The sequence below is a fragment of the Triticum urartu genome, chromosome 3, assembly GCF_003073215.2.
Source record: "Triticum urartu cultivar G1812 chromosome 3, Tu2.1, whole genome shotgun sequence".
Classification (NCBI taxonomy): domain Eukaryota; kingdom Viridiplantae; phylum Streptophyta; class Magnoliopsida; order Poales; family Poaceae; genus Triticum; species Triticum urartu.
In genome coordinates, this window is record NC_053024.1 from 598,227,498 (window position 1) to 598,244,883 (window position 17,386).

General features: G+C 52.4%; 1 protein-coding gene across 1 annotated transcript; it reads right to left on the reverse strand.

Moving 5' to 3' along the window:
• Window positions 1-13,095: 13,095 nt before the first annotated feature.
• On the reverse strand, window positions 13,096-15,851 carry LOC125548805 (WUSCHEL-related homeobox 5-like). The gene is made up of 2 exons (XM_048712344.1): window positions 15,356-15,851; window positions 13,096-13,712 (listed from the first exon to the last, which is right to left on the reverse strand). The coding sequence occupies exons 1-2, from the start codon at window positions 15,798-15,800 to the stop codon at window positions 13,285-13,287; spliced, it is 873 nt and encodes a 290-aa protein (XP_048568301.1). The 5' UTR covers window positions 15,801-15,851; the 3' UTR covers window positions 13,096-13,284.
• Between the last annotated feature and the right edge of the window lie 1,535 nt (window positions 15,852-17,386).

Consider the following 17,386-nt stretch of genomic DNA (forward strand, 5'->3'; position numbering starts at 1 on the left):
GAGGCGGTCCCGCTTTGCACACAAGTTCGCCTATAGATTTCATATTCTTGTTACTTCATTTGAGGTATCATCTAGCTTTGTTTGTTGCGGCTGGCTTGATCTATATTCCCGGCCTTTCCACATTGTGATCTGCCGGGAAGACATGTTTTCGATGTCTTCCTGGCCTTTACACATTGCGGTTTACCCAGATGGCGTGTTGTGGTTGTCTACCTGGCCATTGCATGTTGTGGTTTGCCCGAATTACATGTTTTGGTTGTTTGCTTGGGATTTGCACATTGTGGTCTGCTCGACCTTTGGACGTTGCCTGGCCGGATGGCGTGTTTTGGAATCTCTGTTCGGCCCTAGTATGATGGTTCTTCAGGTTCTCGTTGATTGGGTTCTCCCTTGGCCTCTGAATCATCTGGTTAGCTCACCTGGCTTCCTTCTACCCATGTGCTTTTGGGTGGGGGTGCACGATTCAGATGGTTCAAGTCATTTTCTGTGGGGGGGGTCGCCTTTCTATCATCATGCTCATTGGCTTGCCCTGGCCGGCCAACTAATTAATTTTATTTCTTCCTTGTTGTTTTTTCTTCACAATTATGAGATGAGGAAAGGCCGAAGTATTAAAAAATGCGCATATTACGTTCACATTCTCAAGTGGTTTATGTCGGGTTTCGGGTTCCGGCAGACCCTTGAGGTTCGAACACTAGGGTGCGCGCGGAGATCTCTCCCCTACCGGTCTACGTTCGATCCTCTCGTGCGAACTAAGATGAAAATGATGAACAACACAAGAGACACGATGTGTATACTGGTTCGGGCCATCGTTGTGGTGTAATACCCTACTCCAATGTGTGGTGTGGTGGATTGCCTCTGGGGCTGATGATGGACAGTACAAGGGAAGAACAGCCTCGCGAGAGGTGTTCTTGAGCTGGTGCGATGAACTGCTAGGGTGAGTTCAGTCGCCTCTCTCTCTCTGCTGGGGTTCTACCAGATCTCTCTGGGGGTCTCTAGATGTCTCTACTCTGTGGTGGCTAGATCTATTTATAGAGGCCCTAGGCCTCTCCCCAAATAATGAGCGGGAAGGGCGCCAACAATTGGCCGTTTCGAAGGGGAACATCTAGTACAAGTTATCCTGACCAAAGGTGGTCTTCGGCTGCCAAAAGCACTGGCGATGACGTCGTCTTGGGCTCCATGGTGACCTCCGTCCTGCCGTCCGGCTGGTCTTGGTCTTGTTGCACCGGAATGGTAACCTTTGCCTGATGCCTTGGCCTGTGCTTGCCCCCTTTGCACCAAAGGGGAAATAAGGACACTGCGCAGGCCGCCGCCCGCCTGGTCTCGATCGTCATGGCTTGCGTCACGGGTTCCTCATGAGGTACCCCTGCCTTGATCTCTCCGCCTCCTCGCGAGCCTGCCTGATGAGGCTGCCTTTGAGGAAGCTTCCTGTCGTCTGCCCCGTGAGGCTTGACCCCTCGCGAGGGTCTTGAGCTTGAGTTGATGAAGATGGGTCGCGTTGGGCCCCCGCTTGAGCCACGCCGCAGGCCGCAGGCAGGCAAGTCTGGGGACCCCCGTTCCCAGAACGCCGATAGTAGCCCTCGGGCCCAAGGCGCGTGGGCTTGGCTTAACGGAGAAGCGAAGGGGCAAGCGCGAAGCGCCGCGGGCCCTAACAGCCTGCGGCCTTGGGCGCCGCGTGGCGTTTGATTGGGCGTGGGCGTGGGCGTCTACACTTCCCACGACACCTCGACAACTGCACGACTTGACAAGTCCCTACATGCAAAGATATGGGTCATGATTACCTGCGGTCATGGTGCTCGGTGGTTGGCCTTCCCCGGCTATAAGTACGGGGCCGCGTGAGCTTCGCCGGTTCACCCCTTTCCGTCAATCCTCCTCTTCTTCTTCCACATCCTTGCTTCCTCTTGCGCCAATGGCACCGATCCGCCGGTTTTCAGCTGAGGAGAAGGGAAAGGCCCCCAGAGAGGGTCTTGACCCCCTCCCGCCGAAGAAGCAGCCAATCCTTTGTCACCGGGACGAAGGCGCCTGGCAGGTGGTGTTGAGGCCGTGGTACGAGCGGCCGCCGCCTGGGTTTCCGCTGCCCTTGCACGCCCGCATCGTAGGCCCCAGGGGGAGGGCGCCGAGCAACACCGACAGCGTCGCCCCCGACGCCGGTGAGTCACTGTGGGGCGCGTCGTACCCCCTGGAGTCCACGCGGAGCGCTCCTCTCGCGAGCTTGTGCTTCACGCCGCCATGCCTCCAACTTCGTGGATCCGCCTTCCTCCCTCCTTCGCCTTCGAGATGCCACCGAGTGGGGCCCTGGAGCTCTGGCTGCAGCACGCCGACTGTGGCACCCCTGCAACCGGAGCGGAGGTCACGGTCGTCGCTTCGGGCAAGGTCTTCATGACCCGGGGCTGGGGTGAGATTGCCCGGGTCTGTCGCGCGGACGGCGCCTTGGTGATCCATCTTGAATACGACGGCGCCTCCTTGATGTTCTTCAAGGTCTTTGATGCAGAAGGACGCCGGCTGGAATGCTGCCCTAAGGGAAGCGGAAGTGGTGACGAACTGGCGAGGACCAGCCCCGCCCGTTGGTCCTCCTGCAGCTCCTCAGGCAGCAGCGGAGGGACTGCAGGCTTCAGCGGCTCCCCCGAACTCCTCGCGACCCCGGAGACGAGCGACGACAGCTACGAGCCTCCAAGCTCACGCCGCGCTCAGAGTGAGGCAGCTGCCTCGGGCCGCCGACGCCACTGATCTGGATGGGGTTAGCGCCGGCGCTGGGCAGCCCACTATTGATGATGGCGTCACCTAGGGAGGTGCTAGCAAGTAGCGTTCATTAGGGTTAGCACCTTTTGTTCCCTGCAAGGAATTAAAGCAACACCCCACGGGGGTATGTAAGGTGTATGTCGTGCTTTTGTAATTACTATATCCTTAATATGAATTAGCGTGAGGTGTCCGTTCTGTTCCGGCTAAGCTCCCCCTTTCTATCCTCACGAGGACTTGGCACTCTACGCTGATAGGTCCCAGTCCCCATGCAAGCTTCAGTCGTCGCTGGTATGCCAGGTCGCGATGTCGTGGTCAAGGCCAGGAGGTGAGCGGCCCGAGGTCTGGTAAGAGCCCCCGAGTCGCGATGCTCGGGAGGTCCCCTTTAGCGCTCAAGAAATCCTTGCTGGGCGAGAAAGGAAGGTAGCGTCACCATGACAGAGTTGCACTGGGCGGGGATTTAGCACCGCGTTGGTATAGCTTTTGCGACGGCGCGACTTATCTTGTGTGTCTGACGTAGTTCCTCAGAGAGGCGCCTGGCCCGAGAGGCGGTGGTCGAGGCACTGTTGGGTTAGGCCCTCGCGAGCTTCCTTCCACTCCCCCGCACTTTCCTTAACGCTCTACGTCCTCAGGTCCCGACCCTCGAGCGAGCTCAGCCGCCGCTAGTATGACAGGTCGCGATGCCGTGGGTCAAGGCCAGGGGGTGAGTGCTAGAGAGCCAGTAGGAGCCCATGAGTCGCGATGCTCAGGTACCCCCCTTTTAACGTGCAAGCGGTCCGTGCCGAAGAGAGGGAGAGAGAGCTCATGATGCCCCCAACATTGCTCATGGAGTAGGTCCTGCACACCAATCATGAGGAGAAACAAGGCCTGTTGTTACGATCGCCGGCCAACCTATGGTCACTCCGAGAGAGCGGTCAGGGCACTGAGGGCCTGGTGAGGTGGCGCCGTGTGGGGCTGCCGCGGCCAGAGCTCGACCACTCAGGTTTATCAACGCTGCAGGGACGGACTCGTGCGCACGCGCCGTGCCAGAGCGAGCGGCTCTTCAAATAGGCGTCGATCGAGCAGGTGATTAGGTCAGGTATGTTAAGCACATAGGAGGAAATCCAATTTCAAGCAAGCGCAGGTAAAAGCAACCGCCGCTGGGTTGGGCCCGAGCGGCGTGGGGATGATGCAGCCCGAGGGGCACCCCCAACAGGGTAAGTAAAGAGCATAACCAAAATGGATACATGCCGCAAGGACGGACCCACGCGGCCTGGGAATGGTGCAGCCCTGTGGGTGCTCCCAGCTGAAAGTAAAACTCTGAAAGATGTCACCTGGTGCTGTTGAAGATGAAGTGATGCTATGGAAGTGAGCGATGTGCGGCGAAGACGTCGGCCCTCATGAGCCCCCAGGCCCAGGGGCCTCGGGAGGCTCTGGTGGCACGTGCAGGTCTTCGGGGATCATCGCCACCTCCGCCAGGACCGCGCGATGCCTGACCTCCTGAGCCTCCAGAATGCTCCTCAACAGGCGCTGATGTGCGGTGATCGCGCTCGGCAGGCCGAAGGGCATGCGAATGTAGCTGTGGGTGGTCCGACGCAGCGCCCTATGGCCGAAGGCCATAGGCGCTCCTGGGACGCAGCTCGGTTGAGCCCTAGTACGTCGACGCAGACGCGCAGTCCTCCATCCTCGCCTGGATGTGGGGCCATGGCAGGTAAGCGGCGGCTACTGCGCATGACTCCGGACTCTTGTAGCTCCTGGGTGTTCCTTGCGATGAACTCCTGAGGGTTTGGTCTCCTTTGACTTGTACATTTCTGAGGGAAGCGTGCCTGAAAGCACCCCTCCAAGTGGTGCCCGAGCGCCTCCCCTGCGACCTTGGCAAGGTCGGTAGCTCTCCAAGAGAGAGCCCCCGAGCCTTGCCTGAGGAGGGCGCCGGGCGCGCCTTCCTATGCGCGAGAAGGCGGCACTCCCTGATCGGGCGTGAATCCTGACGCAATACCTCCAGAGGTGCCTGCTTCCTTGTGGCTCTGGCCAGGTGAGGTCTTCTTCTTCTTGAGGGTCGCCTCGGGAGGCCTTTCGCTCCTGCGATCTGGGTCTTCGATTACTGCGCGTTGGAACGCACGCTCGAGCGAGCATACTGCGTCCCTTTCTTCACATGGTACGGTGATGACTCCACCGCTTCCTGGCATCTTGAGGACATTGTAACCATGGTGAGTCACTGCCATAAACTTGGCTAGGGCTGGGTACCCAAGGATGGCGTTGTACGGCAGGCGGATGTGAGCGACGTGGAAGTCGATGAGCTCGGTGCGGTAGTTGTTGCGTTGCCCGAAGGTGACCGGAAGGCGAACCTTCCCAATTGGAACAGTGGAACCATCGGTGACGCCTGAGAAAGGCTTGGTCGGCTGAAGCTGGTCGTATGACACTTGGAGATTATCGAACGTCTCGACGGACAAGACGTTGAGTCCTGCTCCGCCATCGATGAGGGTCCTGGTGACCTGCACGTTGCTGATGACTGGGGAGCAAAGCATCGGGAGGACTCCAGCCGTTGCCGCACACTTGAGCTGGTCTGCGGAACTGAATGTGATCGCGCACGAAGACCACCTGAGAGGGCGCGTGGCCTCAAGCTTGGGAAGGACTGCATTCACCTCGCGAGCAAACTGCTTGAAGATGCGCTGTGAGGCTGGGGCCTGGGCGCCGCCCAGGATGTAAGCAATTGCACGCGGCTCTTGGAATCCCCCAGCCCCATCGTCTTGGTGTTGTTCTTCATTCCTCCTTGGTGGAGGCGGCAGAGGAGGGAGGCCTGCGTTGCCGTGGGGACGGTCCTCACGAGGCTGGTCCCTCCAGCCTCCCTCGCGAGGCTGGTCCTGCCAGTGGTCCTCGCGAGGGCGGTCATTCCATCCCTGGTGAAGGCCATGGTCTTCCCATCGTCCACCGCATCTTCCTCCTCCTCGGCCATAGCCCCTTTCGTTGCGCTCTGGGTGTCGGCCGATTCGCCCATCTCGCACAGCTCTGAGCTCTTGACATTCATTGGTGTTGTGGGTGTGGAGGTCATGGTACATGCAGTACCGTCCGCCCTTAGATGACTCAGGCTGATCCCTGCCTCGCTTGGTGTCCGGTTCCGCTGCTAGCACGGCAGGCCCCTTGCGCTTCACGTCCTTGGCCTTGAGCTTCTTTTCTTCTGGGTCGGCTGCCGGGAGCTCGAGAAGGGAGAGACGCCCTTCCTCAGCCCTGGCGCACTTGGTCGCCAAGTTGAACATCTCCAGGGATGTGCACAGGTCTTCATGGATTGCTAGCTCTTCCTTCATCTTGACGTCGCGCACGCCGTTGGAGAAGGCTGAGATGATGGCTTCTTCAGTCACCTTGGGGATCTTGAGGCGAGCGTAGTTGAAGCACTGGATGTACTTCTGCAGGGTTTCTCCTGGCTGTTGCTTGATGCGGCGCAGGTCGCTCATGGCCGGGGGCCGGTCGCGAGTTCCCTGGAAGTTGGCGATGAAGGGGTGCGCATCTCGCTCCAGGAGGAGATCGTGTCGGGCGCCAGGTTCAGGAGCCAGGTGCGGGCGCCGTCCTTGAGCGCCATGGGGAACCAATTCGCCATGGCCTTCTCGTCTCTGTTGGCGGCTACGATGCCCAGCTCGTAGAGCTGCAGGAACTCCGCGGGGTCTGCTGTGCCATCGTAGCGGGGAGGGAGGTCAGGCTTGAAGTTGCCTGGCCATGTGACGACGCGCAGCTCGGGGGTGAAGGCAAGGCAGCCCGCCGTAGCTACCAGCGCCCTTTGCTGGTGCTGGACTCGTTCTTGCGGGTCACCACGTGCCGCCACTGGGAGCAGCGTGGGGTTTTGTCATGGAGGCGCTCGGGCGCGATCTTGGCGCGCCGGCGCTGGGAGCGCGCGAGCACCTTCCCGGGGACGTGGGATCTCTTGGCAGCTCCCTTCTTGCTGCGCTGGCGCCGGACGTGGAGGGTCTCGCCCTGGGGCTGTGCGCCTTGGAGCCAAGGCACCTTCTTGGGGAGGAGGCGGCGGAGGCGCCTCCTGATCCTCGCCCCCTGCACGGGACGAAGGGCGAGGCATCGAGAGGGACCGCAAGGGGGAGCCCCTGCGGCACTGACGAGCTCGGTGATGCGGGCGAGCCAGTCCTCGTAGAGGTCGTCGACGGGGAGATAGTGCAGGAACTCCCGCGCCAAGAGCAGTGAGGCCTGCGCGTCCATGGGTGCGCGACGGGCGTGGGACGATGAGCCAGCTGGAGTCAGCGACGTGGTGGCGGTGCGGCCATTCTGCCACACCGAGGGGTGCTGGGACGAGGCCTGCTGCTCGTTCCCCGTCGGGCCAGGGGCGGCGTTGGCGGCGGGCGACGGGGAACGACGAGGGGGGCCGCCGACGGGCGCCGTCTGGGCGACGCGAGCGGCGTGAGCAGCCCGACGCTCGGCGTGAGCCCGACGAACGTCGGCCATGGACACGACGGAAGATCACACGCAAACAGCGGAAGGAAGATTCTGGCGCACCCCTACCTGGCGCGCCAAATGTCGGGTTTCGGGTTCCGGCAGACCCTTGAGGTTCGAACACTGGGGTGCGCGGAGATCTCTCCCCTACCGATCTACGTCCGATCCTCTCGTGCGAACTAAGATGAAAATGATGAACAACACAAGAGACACGATGTTTATACTGGTTCGGGCCACCGTTGTGGTGTAATACCCTACTCCAGTGTGTGATGTGGTGGATTGCCTCTGGGGCTGATGATGGACAGTACAAGGGAAGAACAGCCTCGCGAGAGGTGTTCTTGAGCTGGTGCGATGAACTGCTAGGGTGAGTTCAGTCGCCTCTCTCTCTCTCTCTCTGCTGGGGTTCTACCAGATCTCTCCGGGGGTCTCTAGATGTCTCTACTCTGTGGTGGCTAGCTCTATTTATAGAGGCCCTGGGCCTCTCCCCAAATAATGAGCGGGAAGGGCGCCAACAATTGGCCGTTTCGAAGGGGAACATCTAGTACAAGTTATCCTGACCAAAGGTGGTCTTCGGCTGCCAAAAGCACTGGTGATGATGCCGTCTTGGGCTTCACGGTGACCTTCGTCCTGCCGTCCGGCTGGTCTTGGTCTCGTTGCACCGGAATGGTAACCTTTGCCTGATGCCTTGGCCTGTGCATGCCCCCTTTGCACCAAAGGGGAAACAAGGACACTACGCAAGCCGGCGCCCGCCTGGTCTCGATCGTCATGGCTTGCGTCATGGGTTCCTCGCGAGGTACCCCTGCCTTGATCTCTCCGCCTCCTCGCGAGCCTGCCTGATGAGGCTGCCTCTGAGGAAGCTACCTGTCGTTCGCCCCGCAAGGCTTGGCCCCTCGCGAGGGTCTTGAGCCTTAGCTGATGAAGATGGGCCGCGCTGGGCCCCCGCTTGAGCCACGCCGTAGGCCGCAGGCAGGCAAGTCTGGGGACCCCCGTTCCCAGAACGCCGATAGTTTATGTATCGATAAATAAAGCTTCAGAGTAACCTTCTCACAGTATCAGCGATGGGAATGATCATCGTCATGGAAAATACAAACACATTATAGCCATAATCATTTGCACGCAGTTGAGGTAAAAAACTTCCAAATAATTTGCTTAGCTTTAAGCAATTGGTCACTTCTCTTCTTGGCTGCAATTGATCTTTGCGCCAATGGCTGTTGTTGGTGTCTTGAAATAGTTCACTTGACATCCATTTTTATGTTTCATGTAGTTCGCTAACTTATGGGCTACTGTTGGTCTCTATGCCAATTGGAGCAACTGTTGGGAAACCTTGCATGGAAAACAAAAAAATTATACGCACACGCAAGATCTATCCATGAAGATGCATAGCTACAAGAGGGGGACAACATCTACATACCCTTGTAGATCGCTAAGCGGAAGTGTTTATCAATGCGGTTGATGTAGTCGTACACCTTCACGATCCATTCCGATCAAGCACCAAAAGCATGGCACCTTCACTTTCAGCACACGTTCAGCTTGATGACGTCCTCGCCTTGTTTATCCAGCAAGAGGGGCCAAGTAGTAGATGAGTTCCGGCAGCACGACGACGTGGTGACGATGGTGGTGAAACTATTTTCGCAGGGTTCGCCAAGCACAATGGATTTAGAGTGGAGGATGAACTAGAGGGAGGAGATTAGAACCACACTGGGCTTCTAATTATGAGGATTAGAGGTATCTAGGGGTAGCTCTAATTATTCAACTAGGACCAACTAGAACTAGAACTAGATCAACTAGAGGAGGCTCAAAAACCTGTGTTCTAGGGGCTAGGCCTTCTCCTCTATTTATATGTTGAGCTCTGGGGTCGTTACTTGGGGAGAAGGCCACCCCAAAGTCAGTTTGGAATGCAAGGAAGAGTCCTTCTCAGATTCCAGCACTAGACGCCACGGTCCTCGGTGTCTGGCCCTGGGCCCGACGCCAGGGTCCCTGGTGTCTGGTCCCCGACCTCCGCAAAACTTCCTTTTGCACCGACCTAAAGCCCCGTGGGCCTTACCCCTTGGCCCAACCATCATCCTATATATCAATCTTTACCTCTGTACCATTCCGGAGCTCCTCGTTATGTCTCTGATCTCATCCGGGATTCCGAACAACATTCGGTCACCAACATACATAACTCATATAATACTATATCGTCAATGAACGTTAAGCCTGCGGACCCTACGGGTTCAAGAATGATGTAGACATGACCGAGATGCTTCTACGGTCAATTACCAATAGGGACCTGGATGCCCATATTGGTTCCTACATATTCTACAAAGAACTTTATCGGTCGAACCTTTATGACAACATATGTAGTTCCCTTTGTCCGTCTGTATGTTACTAGCGCGAGATTCGATCATCGGTGTCTCCATACCTAGCTCAATCTCATTACCGGCAAATCCCTTTACTCGTTCTATAATACATCATCTTTTAACTAACTCATTATTCACTTTGCTTGCAAGCTTCTTGTGATGTTGTATTACTGAGAGGGCCCAGGGATACCTTTCCATCATACTGAATGACAAATCCCAATCATGATCCATGCCAACTCAACAGACACCTTCGGAGATACCTGTAGAGCACCTTTATGATCACCCAATTACGAAGTGATGTTTGATATACACAAGGCATTCCTCCAGAGTCCAGGAGTTGCATGATCTCATAGTCGAAGGAACATGTATTTGACATTAAGAAAGGAGTAGCAATAAATTGAACGATCATATGCTATGCTAACGAATGGGTCTTGTCCATCACATCATTCTCCTATTGATGTGATCCCATTATCAAATGACAACTCATGTCTATGGTTAGGAAACCTTAACCATTTTTTTGATTAACGAGCTAGTCTAATAGAGGCTTTCTAGGGACTCGGTATTTGTTTATGTATTCACACATGTATTTAAGTTCCCAATCAATACAATTATAGCATGAATAATAAATCTTTATCATGATTAATTAAATATAATAATAACCACTTTATTATTGCCTCTAGGGCATATTTCCAACAGCAACAACTCATCTAGTTTAAGAAATGATGGAATGACTTAGGAAAGTAGCGAAAATAGGGAGAAACTCATAATACATATCAAATGTTGGAGGGGGCTCTCGCGCTCTGGGGCCATGGACACAATGTACCAAAGGAGGAAACCTCTCCCTACCTAGCAGGGAGGCCAAAGAAGAACAAGGAGGGTGGGTCCCTCTCCCCCTCTCTTTCAGCTGTGTCAGAATGACGTCGGGGAAACCATCATCGTAGTCATTGTCTCCATCGCCTCCATCAACTTCAACACCATCTCCATTTACTTCCTCCCTCTCTATAGTTTTGTCCACTCTCCCCTAAGATTTTTAACCCCCTGCTTAAACATGGTGTTTCATGGTATTAATTATTATCCAATGACTTATTGCATCTTCGTTGTGTCTGGGTAGATTCATTTTGTCATGTTGTTCATTCGTGATACATTATGATTGATTTGTGTTGTATGTTGATGTGATGTTGTCCTTTGGTGCCCATCATATAAGCACATAGGTATGTGGGTCGCGCTTTAGGGTTAGTAGTATGTTGAGATAACTATGTAGAGAGCAGAAGGAGAGCCAGATATTATCAAGTTTGTGTGTATGTGGGTCACACTTTAGGGTTAGTGCTATGTTGAGATATCTATGGTTGATTTTTACCCTAATGAATCTTTATTACTTGTGGACGCGTGCTTGGGGTTTCAATCATAAGTACATGGTATCAATGGATTTTGTTGCATGTTAGCATAGGCCTCTCTCACATATAAAACTGCAATATATCACTATTGTAGCCAATTGCCTAGGGACAATTCTGCACCTCGTGTCATATCTATTCCACACTCCATATATTTTACTTTTTTGTTCCTTTGCGTTACAACAACTAACCATTATTCCCAAGTTCTTTACTTTCTTGGAAACTATCCCTTTTATAAATGTAAAGTAGTTTTATTTCTTGTTTATAGGTAAAGCAAACATTTGGTGTATGTAGGGTTGTATCTATGGTTGACAGAACTTAGAGAATACAAATATTTAGCTCCTCCTTAGGTTCAAAACTCTTACTTATCGAAAATTCTACAATAGATACCCTACACTTCTGGTTTATTAGAGCCTTGGGGATCCCAGAGGACATCAAGAGTTGTTCTCGGAGTCGTCCTCTCCTGACGTACGCCATCATGGGCTTACCTTCCCTTGAAGCATCCCATATCGCGTCCATTACCTGGGATGTTACAAGACCATACATGACTCACTCAGACATGTGACATGTCAGAGCCCATCCTACCATAGGCATGGGATTTTCCTGACATGGTCTTCCTCCTGTCCTCGGAGGTGGGACAACCACAATAGGTGGCTTGTGCACCCGAGGAGGCAAGTGATCGGCACTGAGGCAGTGGTGTCCATAGGAGTGCTTGGTAGATATTTCTAGGTGGTACGGTAGTTTGCCACTTTGGAGATTATTATGGCAGTTCTATCCCAACACGTGCCTGAGGCGGAGCTCACGGCGTTACTGTGACAGTGAGTGGAAGAGGGGCCGTGAGGGAGGGGTGCAGGGTGGTGCGAGATGCGTCCACGAGTGCATAGTCATGAAACAACATGGGAGCAGTGCCACGACATGAAGCAGTAGCGCAACAGAAAGTTGTTTCTACACTATTGCCGCTCTAGCATGTGTGGTCACCGCCGCCATCATTGGCATAGACATGTTTCGATCCTAGGAGTCGATCTTGGGGCTGCAATTTGGTATGGTTAGGTTCCTAGGTGTTTTGTAGGATCTGGGAAGATATCAGATGAAATGGCACTTCACTAACATGGTGCAAATTTTCTACTGCCCAGATTTGAAGAAAACAATTATGGGTATGAAATAGAAATCCTTGGGGCTGAAACTAATAGAGTAGCTTTTGAATGAGGTGTAGCGAATACACAAAAGGTTTGGGGTCAAAACTCAAAGGTTAGATTCCAAAAATGGTTTTTGTTAAGTTTTTGACAAAAACTTTAGGGAATTTTGGAAATAAAAATTGTACTGGAGCATCTCATGTTTTAGCATATTTGGAATACACATGATCATAAGATACTACTGCAATTTTCTTGGCATAGTTTGTTTGTCTAAAAAGGTGCCTCTTCACAAAGGGGTTTAAAAAGGGGATTGTTTTGAAAAATAAAAAAGAAATACTTACTGAACATTCTTGGGCTTGTAATCTTTATATTGGAATAGCATATATAGTTAGAAAACGTTTTGACAAATTAAGCTCGAGCTCATTTTCCTTTTGAAAAAGTGGGCTAACCATTTTCTTGAATTAATCCAGGGAAAGAAATCCAAAGCTAATAAGGGTCAAATTTGTGAAATTTGGTATGTGACAGTAATATCCTAAAACCTTAGGTATGTCGGGCAAAATAGTAATGTGAGCTTGAGCATGATACTTATGTCTTTTACAATGTTTACACATGATACGCTCGTGTGTGCTTCACACTTTGTGACTTAAACAAACCTATTTCGTCTACAATGTTTATACATGATACGCTTGTGTGTGCTTCACACTTTCTGACTTAAACAACTAATCGAACAATATACCTATTTTTCTCACAAGAACAGAAAATTCTATACACCTCTGAATTACTCTAAGAGGATGTTTGGAGAGGTTATAATTTGTGTGTACCCACATGTATTCTTATCTCAAGCGAGAACAAAATGTTGGTGGACATTCAACACTTACAATCATTTCAAATAGGCCTTTAAAAGAAAAAGGGAAATTATTCTCTTATGAAAGGGGGGTGATGCCTGAAATCTATTGAGAACATTGGCAGCTATTTCACGCCCATGGTTAGATGTATGATATGATGAAACAAGCTAAAACCAAAATAGAACATGCACCTTGCAATAAAAAGATTTAACTAGACTAACTCAATGAAATTTAACAAGTTTTCCAATGCACGCTTCAAGTTTATGAAGCAATACACATTTTACTTCGAATTACCTAAGTAAATCAACATTCCAAATAAATATCCCATGAAAGAAAACTGATACATCTACTCAATGGCTTGTCCATGAGACTGACAAAGTACTTGTCGAGCATATCAGTAATCATGCATCACCTTCAGTGTCCTTCACCAAAGAATTCATAGATTGACAACAATGTGTCTGTTGGGGATCTTGGGACTCTCCGTCTCCCAAGAGATCGACCTAGAGGTCGATGGCCTCGCGGAGCCAACGCTCCCGACGCGGCGGGTCTTCTTGCGATTTGCAAAGGTGGGGTACTGTGGGAACAGATTCAGAAGCACGGGGCTGTGGGAGTACGCGTCGGGGGTATCGTAGCTGCCGGCGGCTGGGGGCAACTGGAGCACACACATTTGTTGAGTGTTGGAGTTGTTCGGAGATGCTGCCTGGTAGTACATGGCAGCATGCGCCTGTGCATGTACATTGCCATGCCCCATCATCTCCGCACTTGGATACATTATCGGCGGCTGCATCTGTGAGTAGTAGGTTGCATTAGCCGCGGGCTGCGCTGCTGGCCCTGACATGTAGCATGGCTGCTGCATGTACATCGCTGCAAGAAAAAGGAATATGGATCCAACAAAAAATATGTCAGTATAACCACAATTTTAGGGTATGTTTGGATTGTGGGTATCTTTTGTGTGTTTCCCGTATTTTGCTCAATGTCGTGCAAAATATCGGGAGGCAGAAAGCACATAAACTTATGCTAAATACCTAAATAGAGTTCTCTTGATAATAAATAAATAAAGTTGGTTTTGCTGAAACTCAAAGAAACAGGAGCAATATAAATCAATCATTGTCATTTTAGACAAGTTGATAAATCAAAAATGGTACAAACACAAACTACTTGTTGCTGGATTGGCTGGCATGCGTTGTTCCACTGTTAGGCCCACAAGAATTTTTTTTTGTCTTCCTACAGCATGGGAGGAATTTCTCGCTAGGCCTGGACACGTGGGTGTAGGACGGTTAATTCCATCCAATCTGGGGCATGCGCATATGCATGTATAGTGCAGAGACGATTAAAAGAGCTACAGAAGGTAGCAGTAGCAGGATACATAGCCTAGCCAGGCAACACGTTAAATCTTGTGACTATGACTCCGAGGGTTCCCCTGCTCCATTGACACTCTATGCAGCAACACAACCATGGACAAGATGAGAAGGAAAATGCTTCTCCCCAACTGCCGGCCCACCCAGGCCCGGCCCTAAAATCCAAGGCCTAGGCCCGATGGGCTTGCCCGTGGGCCAGGCTTGGGCCTGAGTTTTGAGCCTAGCTGCAGGGCCTGGATGGGCTTGGGCTTGGCATTTTAAGGAAGAGGTCCAGCCCACGACCCTAAGCCCTAAGGGCTTTTCAGGGCTTTTTACCAGATGGGCTGGGCTTGGGCTTAAAAAGTAGGCCCGATGGTAGGGCCTGGGAGGGCCTGGGCCTCAGTTTTCTGTCATGGGCTTTTTAAGGCCCGACCCATGGCCAGGTATATTGCCGGGACTCCGGCTCACAACATGAGCGAGGTTGTGGGGCGATGGCTACTGCTTGATCCAACATCTATCGAGGTACAACTCTTAGGGCCAGCTAGCTACCCGGCTGATCTTTGCAAAAGATCAGCCGGTTGACACATAGTGCTGGCGAAGACGATAAGCGGCAGGTGCTAGTACCAAAAAAAGACCAATCCAGGGGATAACCCTTGTTGAGTTTTTTTTATAGGAGAAACTCCGCGAGCACCCGTGTCAAAGCTGAGACTCGAACTTGGGTGGGATGGCAGGTGCTAGTACAAGCGAAAAGATGGAGCTACCTTGCATCCGTGCGTGCACATCATGAGCAAAAAGAATACAGCCAAGCAAGCAAAGCAACCTTGTGCATGCATGCATACGAACCAAACTACCATCATGTCACTTTCTGAAACGACGACTATAGATGAGTCAACATTCATGTGTGCTAGTAATTTGCCCAGATGGATGCCATCCCATCCAATCACATCGACCATCTTTGACCAGCAGACGCATGAAAGCCGCGTGGGTTGCAATGGAAAGTCGTAGATGCATATCCCTTCCAGCTAAAACCCAAACATAAAGCTAGGCTAAGAAACGCACAAGCGCATTTGGAAGCTAATCAATCAAGACGTATTGCATGCCAATTGCCAAAAGCATATTTAATTGAATGGCGTGTTGAAGCAGAGATGGAGCGTTCATGTGCGGACGTACCTTCTCCATTGCATGTAGGAGTGTTCGGCGCCGGCGGCGCCTGGAGTTGGACCGGGGAGATGGGGTGGCCAGAGGGGCTGTGGAGCACGGGTAGCGGATGGGGGCGGCGGAACTGCCTAGCGAAGTAGTCAGATCGCTGCCGCTTCTCCCTCTGGCGCAGCCGGACCTGCTGGTTCTGGAACCAGTGGAAGACGTTCTTACCCTCGATGGGGCCGTGCTCCTGCAGCCTCGCCATCACCTGATGTATCTCCTCGGCGGTGGGGATGCGCATCCCCTGACGGTACAGGCCCTCCAGCACGGCGAGCTGCTCCCTGGTCGGCACCCAGTGCACGTTCACCAGCGCCGCCGAGTTGGGCGATGGCGTCAGGGAGAGCGGTGCCGGCGGATGGGGAGGGGAAAGGGACAGGCGGGTGGCGGCTTTGTCGTGGTGGTCGACGCTCTCCATGGCTAGCTAGGAAGGATGGATATGGATCTTCTTTGCGCTTGGCTAGCCTTTGCGATTGTGTGCGCTTGCAGTCGGGCGGGGTGCTGGGGGTTTTAAAGGTGCTTGGAGGGTAAGGGTTTGGAGGGGAGAAGGGGCGTGGAGCGCGTGCACACAGGCGCCGAACGGGCTGGCCATGCTGCCACGCGGTCAAAAGGCGCTGAGGGGATGGCCAGAGAGGGGCTCAAATTGTCACGTACATCAAGTGACTCTGGGCGGTGACAAGTGGACCAGTTTGTTTGTGGGCCCATATGTCAGTCACTATAAAGTCATCTAACATAATTCAAAGAAGCACCGCAATGTGGCATAACTCGTGTGCCAGCTATGTGTCATGCACCGTGCTTGTGTGATAATGATAAGACCCCACATATAGTAACGTACAAGCTGGTATCATTATGGAAAATTAACTTCATACCAATTACAGAACATAAAAGGCGCATGGAGGGTAAGGGTTTGAAGGGGAGAAGGGGCATGGAGTGCGTGCGCACAAGCGCCACAAGGCACCAGGCTGGCCGTGCTGCCACGCGGTCAAAAGGTGCTGACAGGATGGGAGGAGAGGGGCTCAAATTGTCTTACATACATCAGGTGACTCTGGGCAGTGACAAGTGGGTCAGTATGCTTGTGGGCCCATATGTCAGTCACTATAAAGTCAGAACATAAGTTAAAGAAGCACCGCAATGTGGCATGACTCGTGTGCTAGCTATGTGTCGTGCACCGCGTTTGTGTGATAACAATAAGACCCCACATATAGTAACGTACAAGCTGGTATCATTACGAAAAATTAACTTTACACCAATTATAGCACATAAAAGGCGCATGGCCAGTTGTGCTCCCTCTGGATCTATCCGCCCATCTAGTGACTCACACGGTCAAACGGTTTCCGTTTTTCTCCTTTAAAAGCGCAATCATGTAGGACAAATGTTTCCTACCATCAGTGGTAGTTATCCTCACTTTTAGGGTTTGTGGTTTAGGGTTTTTGGTACCAAGTCAATGTTGAAAATATAAGCACATTTTAATCTAATGCATGAGTAAACAATAAGTATGGCAATCACAATATGCAATTCATACTGATACCTAAGCTTGTGAACACGTATAGTACATAGAACTGAAGCATCTATGAGCATAGCATATACGGCCAGCACATGGAAGAGTAAATGAGGGATGAAGAGATCATACACTCCGATTGGCCAGGCCAAGGCGGCGGCGGCAGCAGCCTCGATGTCGTCTGTGGCCTTCTTCTTGGCAGCGGCGTCATTGACAATAGTGTCGATGCAGGGGAGGAAGCAGAGGAGGACGAAGACAGAGATGGATCGGGAGAAGTCGCACCAAGACACTCCCCAAAAACCTTATTGCCATTCTCCCGAGCAGGATCTCGAACAACATGGTTCCGGAGGCACCTGCTGTCTCGACCAACCGTGCACACGATTGTTGGGATGGGATCGCCAGAAGCACCACAGAGAGAGGAACAGTAGATGACGACTAGGGTTGTGCACGAGGGAGTGGGTTAGTTAGGGTTTAGTCACAGGCCAGCGCCTCCTTGTATAGGTCAT

Bases quoted from the DNA above. Each gene is read 5' to 3' on its own strand.
- LOC125548805 (XM_048712344.1), bottom strand. From the start codon at position 15,800: ATGGAGAGCGTCGACCACCACGACAAAGCCGCCACCCGCCTGTCCCTT. The intron at 13,713-15,355 runs GTACGTCCGCAC...TTTTTCTTGCAG, and splicing joins TCCTACATGCAATGGAGAAG to CGATGTACATGCAGCAGCCA.